This window comes from Charadrius vociferus, unplaced genomic scaffold (genome assembly GCF_000708025.1).
Source record: "Charadrius vociferus isolate BGI_N301 unplaced genomic scaffold, ASM70802v2 scaffold487, whole genome shotgun sequence".
Lineage (NCBI taxonomy): Eukaryota > Metazoa > Chordata > Aves > Charadriiformes > Charadriidae > Charadrius > Charadrius vociferus.
The window spans coordinates 936,150-946,197 of record NW_009649169.1 but is presented as its reverse complement, the minus strand read 5'-3'; the positions used below and the strand labels follow the sequence as shown (position 1 = coordinate 946,197).

The following is a 10,048-nucleotide window of genomic DNA, read 5'->3' as shown; positions in this document are numbered from 1 at the left end:
AGCTACGTACATGAGTCACTGCTAAACTAGTCTGGCTTGTAAACACTTACCTCAAGATCTGAGATGACAGGTAGGGACAGCAGTGACTAGAATCTGAACTCCCAGCTCCACCTTTAGGATTTAAAAAATAATTAATCATTTACAGACACAGCTTACATCAGTTACCAGTGTCTAAAAACACAAGGGAATTGGGGTCATCCATTCCCTGCTTCTCACCACCCCTCGTACACCCATTCTTAAGACAGGCAAGCTGAAAATAACCCAAAAGAAGGGTCTCTGATCTCACTGGGTTACAAGCATCCAACACTAGCCGAGGCTCTGGGAACCATTATCAATATTTTGTTTCCTGACCAAGTGTTACCATGGAGCTTCATCACCTGTATTACAGCAGTAAAGGCTGCACAAAAATTATACTTGCCTTTCGAGATACAACTGGATCCATGCATTAGCATGCTTTAATCCCAGTGTGTTCAGGCAGAAACGTGTCCTGGTGTGAGGTAAAAAAGGACCAATTTTGTTCAGTAATTTTACTTTTTAGCTCAGCCTCTTCTAACCATTGAAATTAACAGCATATTGTGCAGACACTGTTTGCTCCCAGAGTGATAAGACCCATGTTCATAGCTGATGCCCAGGCATGGTACGTGAAGAGGCTCCTGCTTATACTTATTGCTATAACACCCAAGAGCTGATAACTTGGTTATTTGACCTGCTGGAGGGTTGGAAGTGGAAAAGTGTAGAGCGTTCCCACCTGTGGGGAAGAGCAGACAGGACAGGTGACCCAAAACTCAACAACAGGGTATTCCATCCCATCTGCCTCACGGTCAGTATAAAAGCTGAGGGATCAAAGGGTCAGTGCTCTTTTCTTCAATGGTCAACATCCAAGGAGGACTATCTGTTCATCCACCCTTGATCCTGAATCCAGATCCGGAATCCAGTTCCCATCTGTCACTGAGTCCAGTCTGGGACTTCCCCAGTGCCAGCCAGTAACATGATTGTCATCCTGGGAGCTTGATACAGTTTTGTATATATTGCATTATTTTCTTTTTATTTTGTTATTAATCTCATTAAAGTAGTTTATTTCCTTCTAAACTCATAAGTCTTTTTCCCTCCTCTGCCTCTCTCTTTGAGGAGGGGTAGGGGGGACTATCTGTCACTCGCCGGATGGCCGGTTTGGCCTAAAGCATGACAAGATGCAACTGTGCACAAATGTGAGTGCAAGCATACAGTTTTCTAATCACTTTGCACTATTACTTCCACAGAGAGGTCCTCAGCACATCTTAAAAATAAGCATATTGTCCAGATCTGACTACCCGGGGGACAAAAGTGCAGCAAGATGGGGCACCTCAAGAAAACTCACCCTCTATGACACCATTCTGCATCAGAAAAGTAACTGAGCTCAACTGATGTTAACTGACTCATAATGTAATCTTTGTTTATCAAAACAGTCAGCAGTACAGAACACGCAGTAAAGATGATTAACTCCAGTTGTACTTTTATTTTCAGGATTAAAAACCCCAGTGATATAGATGTGGAGTAAAACAGAAAGAAACAGGTGTTAACTCCAAGTTTATCTGCAGTTGAAGTGAGGCATCCTGGCTTACAAAACTGAATAGGACAGTGTGTGTAAAGCACAAACTGCCAAGAGAAAAATGAGAAGCTGCACAAAATACAAACTGAGAATAGGTAATTCTTCACCTCGCTCCCTCTGCCCTCTTCCAAAGTATAAATAGCACAAATAAAAAAATCCAACTCCAAAATAAATTTGACACTGAGAAAAATCAAAGAACCATCACAATTATTTTTATATAGAATGTACTGATCAATAATTTTTTTAGAATTCAGAATACATTGCAGTTCAATTTAAGTGAGATACAGAGGAAGTTATCACAGGTCTAACAAAGGGTAAGAGAAGTACTGTTTCAATGAACACCACAAAATACATAAATATTCAGGAATATAAAATATAATTTGATTCAGCAAACAGTTCTAAAGCTGACATTCCTATTCCAGTCCCTACAATTAAAAGTTAAAGCTTGTTTACTTGATAATACTCAGAGAAATAAATATACTTACAGAAGTACGTACATATACTTCCTCAACAAGACAGACGTATTGAACCGGCGGGACTGATTTTTTTAATATAAAAGAGACAGATTTAACAACCTAAACCAAACAGCTAATAGGATTCTCATTGGAAGGTATGACTAAGCCCAACATATATGTCCTTAGCATAAAATTTGCTCTTCACATATGCTCTAGCTCTTCTACCCATCTGTTGAGTCAAAAAACAAAGCTGGAACAAGAATTTGTCAGACACCCAGAAAAGCAAAAAAACCACCCCACCTTCTCCACTGCTGAAAGAACTGCATCTTGAACCGGTTTGAATTTTGAACAAAGTTTTGGGTTAGGTCTGTTCTTCACATTAGACAATTTATGTGCTCAACCAACCGCTGAAAATTTGCCTGCAGTTTTGTCCCAGGCAGTGGTCCTCTGACCAAAGACTCTGCTTATTAGTGTTTGGTAACAATATGCTTAAGACTAGATGAAAGTCTTACTAAAACTGCATATGGACTCTATATTAAATATCATATATTCAAGTAAACCTCAAGTCACACATGCTCTGTCAGATTTCCATGGGTAATACAATTTTAAATCAAAATGGCTATGTCCTGTATTTATCTCTAAAAGTGTTAAACCCTGGCCTGTGACAGATATAACAGTGAACTCTGACACCTGAGACAAGTATACACAGTAAGTACTTCCAAAGGCTTACCCAGACAAGAACAATAGATAAGCATCTTGACAGATGCCCTGTTTGAGCTAAAATCCCTGCTCAAAAGTGCTTCTTCAGCTTTACAGCACAGGTGCTTTCTAAACTCCAACATACTAACTCAGTACTAACACAGCAGAAAACAGCATGTGTCAGGAGCAAAGACACCTTTTCCCCCAGTTCTTCCTTTCTTCTCCAGAGAATTTATTTAGCAGAACAAGACCCCTTTTTGCAGTCAGCATTTCTGCTCTGAAGACTTAGTCTGACATCTCTCACTGACCACAGCACCCCTAAAACTTGCTTTGCCAGCACTGTCTCCAGTGGGATCCTCTTCATCACAGCAAAACACGTGTAAGCTAGCATCCTTTCAGTTCTTGAGAAAAAATTGGACAGGACTCTGTCTTTTGTTCACCACAATCAACATTATGACTTCCAGCTCTGCAGTTATTAAATATATTAAGACAGTACTGCCCAAATAAGGACTGGAGAGAACGACAGTCTGCAAAATCTAGTAATAACTCCTCATTGTTTTCACATACAAGCACACAATAAGATACCAAAAAACTCATACTTTCTAACAACATTCTCCTGCGGCTTCCCATCGGGTATACATACAGAGGTCTCCTGTGCCTCAGGTATGCCCTTGAATTGCACATGGCAGCCATCAGTGCCAGGAGAACAGGCATACCACCAGTGTGCTTGGCATTCAGTGACCGCACATTAGAGAGACACAACAGTCAGAAAACAATGTATAAGTAACCTGAATCTGTAATAGCAAACATGCAAGTAATTATTCGAAAATACTCAATTCAATTAAGTATTTTGCCTCAAGCAGCTACTACTTTCCTGGCTTTTCTTCTCCTAGCACCTACAGAACAGCCAAGTCCTCAGAACAATTCTTCTGGGGGAGTTTTTCACCTAAACTGTTTAGAAGTGAACCCTACTGCTTTGAAAAGATAAAACAAGACAACCACTGTATTCAAGAGATGCAGGTCTACATCAACAGCAAGGAACCTCCAGCCTTCTCCTGCATTCATGCCAATCTTTATTTTTCTCAAGCTCATATGCACACGACCTTGCAGGCTGTTAGTTGCTCCACACTCTGCTCAGCTGCAGCCCACTCTCTGCAGCCCACAGCCAAACTATCAGCTGAATTTCTCAGTGTGAGCTGCAGCCACTGTCACTCACCTGCCAGACCTGCTCCACTCTGCTGCCCGAAACCTGACTAAATGCTGCCACACCTTCAACATGGGCACTGGATGCAAACTATGGCCCTACTTCTTTGATCCTCCCTTCCTGCCCAGCTCACCCTTTTATTACGCTGGAAAATAGAGACGGCAGCCCAAAGTCCAAGTCTAGCTGAGCTCTGTTTTGCAAAGTGTGAGGGAATCCAAATACGCTGTGGTGCCGTGTCAGACAGAGAAGCCTATTACATGTGTAGCTTTGTTATGGACTATAGTGTGTAACAGAAGAAAGGTAGTTCATATTGCTTAGGATGGTTTAGGACTACTCTAAACCCAATTCTAAACATCAGCATTAATGTGGCCCAAAGTTATCCACAGCAGATAACAGTTGCCTGCAGTACATCTGCCAATTGCCCAACTCACTACTGAGACTGTCAGGTTCCTCACATAGAGGCATAACACCGAGCACCGCTCTGAAGTGACACACGAGTCTCTTCAGACAGGCCAAACTTACAGAAGTGTTCGGGGTCCGTGTCCCCCCACCCCCACTTCATCATTACTCCTAAAGCTATTTTCCATTTCTTTTCCCTCTGCTAACACTCTTACCACCTAGCATGTCTTTGTCCTATTTTGAGAGGCAAAAGCTAACAGCAAATGCATTAGAGGAACTTCTGACTTTGTGCTTAAAATTATCTAACCAAAGCCCTGAGTTACAACCATCACATCTCTATTCAAATAAATACAACAGAAGTACTAACAACACAGTCATTACCGTGCACACACAATATAAGTATTGGTTAAGCCTGATAAATCTCTTTTGAGGTAGATATATACAGTACAACATATTAAGGGTCTAATGCAAACATCGTACTCACTTCACTTTCTCACCTTGTCCTCCAGTTCTGCAGGAAATATTGTAAACATATTATTTCTGCCTCATCAGCATTCAAACCAAGTTTTTTTTCCAAGTTCTGAGCTCTAAAACAATTTGCAGCTAAAAGACCACTGAAACCAAACCTGTACATTTAACACTATCGCACAGTTTCAGTTGGGGCCATGAGAAAAGTAGGTCAACACAAAACTCAGCTAAGGAAAAGCCAGGTATTTTAAATAACTTCGCAAACAAAATACTGTTGTTCAAAACAAGATCCAACAGTTTCATCAACAAGAAAAAATAATACCGAAAATAATAAAAACCTTCTGCTCGGATTTTCAAAGGAAGTTTTAAACTAGAAATTTGAGTTTTAGTTCCCAAAACGTGACTTTCATGACTTGTCCCCCATCAGCAAAACACAAAAGGAAAAGAGAAAGACAGCTTGAGAGACAGACCACCTCCCCCCCCCCCCCCCCGCCCCAAACTCCCTTACAAAAAGAACTCACTTAAAAATTTGAGGAACTCTAATGAAAACCATGCAATAAACAGATAAATCAGATTACAGGCTGCTCAGAATTTGGCCAAGGTTCACATGGAAGGTTTACAAGCCTTTAGATAAACTTGTCCTGAGTTCAGAGCTTGTGACAAGCAAAGAGGTTTTGGGTTTTTCTGGGCTGTCAGACCATGACAGCAGATGCAGGATACGATAACAAAATAAATAAATCTGAAGACTCACTTTTCTTTTCAATAAAATATCTATAAAGACAATCCATCCTATTATAAATAGCTTAGAAATGAATACAAATTCATAATCACCAAATAATTAGCGCACCAACAGTTGCTTTAGAAAAATGATTGAGCAGAGAAGTATCTGCTAATCAGTCACTTTTGTGTTACGTTGCTCTTTTTTAACCAAAGACAAATCAGACTGTAGGCCTGCTATCCGCTGGTCAATTAAGTGCTGATAAGTACCAACATGTGACTGCATTGGCTCAAGCACACATGGTCACATTTTGTTATGAATCAACACAAACCCAAGTATGACTACAGAAAGACACAGCATTGACACTTGCCTGTGTGACTGTTGCTTACTTTGTCACAAGCGGGTGCAGGCTGGGGAAATTTCTCCCCCACAGCTGTGCCTGTCTGACAACAAGCACAACTTTTGGGTCTGATTTTGGAATTCACTGTCACATTGCAAATCAGAGATTGAATATTTGGGTTTTGAGCAGTCCCTGTCAGCTCCAGCCCTTTGAATACCAAGCAAACCTCCACTTAGCCCACCTCCTTCCAGAGAAAGGCCATCTGGGTGAGAGACTTTCCTGAAGAGAAACTCGATGGATGAAAAAAAACCCAAATGACCAGCAAGAAAAAAAAGAAAGGTTACATTGTGGTTTCTCAAACGTCTCACAACAGGAATTTAGACTTCCGAGTTATGATCCTAATAATTTGAAGACTGAAATATTCTCCAAATTAATGCCAGAAGAGATACAATTAAACATGGTTACAATAAATGTATCAAAGTAAAATGAAGAGGTCCGTAAGAAGACTTTGGAGTCCAAAGAGGCAAAGTATGCCAAGCCTTCGCCTCTCAGGCCCAAAGGACAGTTCAGATATTCAATACAGTATAACAGCTTCCCCTGGACAACGACAATGTTATTTCCTCAAGTAAGTCAGAGGTAGTGTCTAAAACAGCATAATGAATACAGCAGCAGCCTCCAGCTGAGCCCAGCTACGCCTGAGGTGGCCCAAGAACAATACCGTCTCGGCCAGCCCGGTCACACTGCTGCGAAGGGATCAGTAGCGATCCTTGGTTTGAGTCCTGGTGTTGAGAAAGAAGCAGGATGGGCACACACAAGGGGACGGTGAGTCCAGTCACCAGGGAGACGTGCACCATAATCGGGTACATCTGCTCCTGAGGCCAGCCTCTTGTTGGCAGGCAGACACCGCACCAGACCACAGCAGATGTGTGCATAACTTAGTCAAACACGTAGCCACAGACAGACACGCAGCAGCACTCACACAGCACTTTGTGTTCCTCTCAGATCCACAGAGCACTGGGAGAAGGGACCCGCCTTGTGATGTTTAACCACATTTCTTCTAGAAAACTTTGTTAAATAAACGGAGATTACAATAGGCTTCACTTAATAAATAAAACATTTAGCATATTTCAAAGATGTCCATTGAGGAGCACGTGGGACACAGCAATCAGGACTTAGTTGCAGATTCATCCTCTTCTAAAAGAAGGTCGTTTAATGCAATAACTGTAGCAGCAAAGTCAACCAGCTCCACAAAGTCTGATGTAATTATGTTAACACCCATAACACCTGGTTTCTGCGCTTTCACCCAATTTAAAATCATGGGCAGGTTCCTAAAGAAAGTGAAATAAAGAAAATTAAACGCTTTAAGAGACTTTTCACTATATACAATCCACTTTAAATACATCATGCTGTTTGCAAATTTTGTTGTTATCTCTGTGATCAGGTCCTGACTACCACCCAAAATGCAACTAGCTTGACGAGAAAAGTGGTTAACATAGCATGCAGTCAATCAGCTATCAAATAGAAATATCAGTCAATCATTAATCCAAACTACCATACATACAAAGAAACATTTGTGAACTCTATTTTCACTGAGCAGACAGAGTGCTTCAGCATTTAACACTGCACTACAATTTCTTCCATCCTGGTTTAGATTTGCCCACATACATGTTGAACCGAAAGCTTAATTTCATAGCAGACTTCAGTGTAGCACAAGGCAAAGGTATACCTGGCCTGAGATGTTCCCCTGCCCACCTCTGCCTTAGGTTGGGGCAGCACACTGCATTTTTACCAAACTCCTTTCAGCCTCCAGACCCACCCAGAGCAACAGGACCAGGGAAACCAAACCCAGAAGCAAGCCCTCAGGTGTATACGAGTTGAATATCCCACCACACACCACTGTAACCAGAGAAGGGTGAGGTGTGTCAGGAATTGAGTTAAATGGAGTTACAAATTCTACCGTGAGGAGAAATTTCAAGTCATTTCTTGGACACAGTGCAAGTCAGGAGTCTGCACAAGCTTTTCTGCACTCTGACATGCGAACTCCAGGGTTTTCAGCACAGTTAGAGACAAATGACTAATATATTAGAATTATTTTAGTACCAAAATGTACATACAAAATTATATGAGAAGATGGTAGGCAAGCAAATTAGCTAACAGGATGGGGAAGAAAAAACAACAAAAAACCCCTAAAAATACCCTACAGCTCTTGTTTCAGAAAAACATCTTGTCAAGAAGAAACCAGAGAAGAGAGAACTTGAGTGAAGGCATAATTACTGTCCCTGTCAATGGACACACCAGACTTTAGCCAGCTAAGTGTGAATGTTGCACACTTGTCCTTTAGCAAGAGCTCAAGAACACTTCAATATTCATACTCAGGGCAAAATCTCCATATGAGAAGGCAAACATCTACACAGACCTGCAAAGAGATTTATACATCCAAATCAGACAGCATGCGTAAGTTTATACGAGCATTCATACTTTAGCAAACAGCGGCCTCTATTGCAAATTTTCAGTTTACTTTCAGACAAGTGGCAATTATGGGGCCCATGAAAAGGGATGGAGTGAAGTCAGCCTTCCAGCCTACAAGTGGCTTACAGCCCAGGTCTGTGCCAGGAGTCTCTTGAAGCAAACCTGCTCACCCATTCCGTGAAATAGAATGATTCTTTACTAGTTTAAAAATAGAAATTCAGTGCAATCTTTCCTTTAATCACAAGACAACAGTACCTATAATATAGAGTATGCAGACATAAGTTACATCCATTTTTCCTCTTAAGTATTCCCAACAAGCATACATATTTACATTTGTGCAACTTGTGACAGCAAAAGCCAGTCTTAAAGCACCTGAGCACCATCTAGTGGCTATTATTGACTGCACAGACATGGGCAAAGCACAAACCAGAGTAGAGACAAATATCGTGGCAAACATCATTTGGATTTAATTATCTTTTGCTAGAATAATGTCTATAAACAGGAAGGAGACAGAAAACTCCACGATTTACACTTCACCTGCAATTTCCTTACTTCCATCAATAACTTTTGTGACTGCAAAAGCACAAAACTTGCTCTTTTTAGAAAGCATTTTTAAGAAAGTAAGTTACATTGACTTTGGCTTCAAAATAGTACCGTAATTACTTCTAAAGTGACCAAGGATTCTCCCAAAGGGAACATGAACTGGCTGCTGAAGATGTGTGTTTATCTCACTGCTTAATAATAAGCTCAGTTGCTGATCAGATTAGACCAGTTGTGACTATCTATACAAGTGTAATTTAGAACTTAATATCATTATGACAACATAAACTGTTGACATCAAAACAGGCACTATTAAACAGTTGGCCAGGAGAACAGATCCCACCAGGACTGTTACAGTTCTGGTAATTTTTAGCCAACAGGCTACGAGGTGATAATGCCATAAAATAAAATCATGTGGAACTTATCCTGGTCATGCTGTTAACACTATTAAAAAATGCTGGCACTCTGCACTACTCAAAGCAAAACCCTCCTCTAATGATCTTATTCACGGGCAAATCAATTGTACGACACTAGTATAAAAAAGTCAAATTGTTAATACAATTTTTGGCAAAAAAACCAAGATAAAATACTGCCTGTTGTCATACATCTTTGGCCATTACTGAAATTATAGACAGATTTGTACAGACAAATGCAAAACTGAGTCCATAAATATGCAATTTTCTTTTGTGGCACAAGCTTCCCCCCCACCAAATTCAAGTTCAGCCAATGTGAAATGAATTATTGGTTTGAAACAGGTCCAGCCCATGCTTTATGCAATCACATCTCATTCAGAAAGAGCACCAATTACCAGGAAACACACTTATGCTTACATATATACCCTGTTATATATACACCCTAATTATTTTCAATAATTCTTTATTTTTAATGACTGCAGATCTCATATGATGAGCAGTAATGAAGTAAAACTGCATGTTTTCAGCAAGTCTTACTTCTAAGCCACCATGTCATAGAATCATAGAACGGTTTAGGTTGGACAGGACCTTGAAGATAATCGAGTTCCAACCCCCCTGCCATAGGCAGGGACACCTCCCACTAGACCAGGTTGCCCAAGGCCACGTCCAGCCTGGCCTTGAACACCTCCAGGGATGGGGCCTCAACAACCTCTCTGGGCAACCTGTTCCAGTGCCTTACAACCCTCAAAGTGAAA

General features: G+C 40.8%; 1 protein-coding gene across 1 annotated transcript in view; it reads right to left on the bottom strand.

Moving 5' to 3' along the window:
• Positions 1-7,036: 7,036 nt before the first annotated feature.
• Positions 7,037-10,048, bottom strand: part of PLCXD2 (phosphatidylinositol-specific phospholipase C, X domain containing 2) — an 11,363-nt gene continuing 8,351 nt past the window's right edge. The window contains exon 4 of the mRNA XM_009888506.1: positions 7,037-7,199. Within this exon, the coding sequence (XP_009886808.1) occupies positions 7,037-7,199 (163 nt within the window). The remainder of the gene's footprint in view (positions 7,200-10,048) is intronic.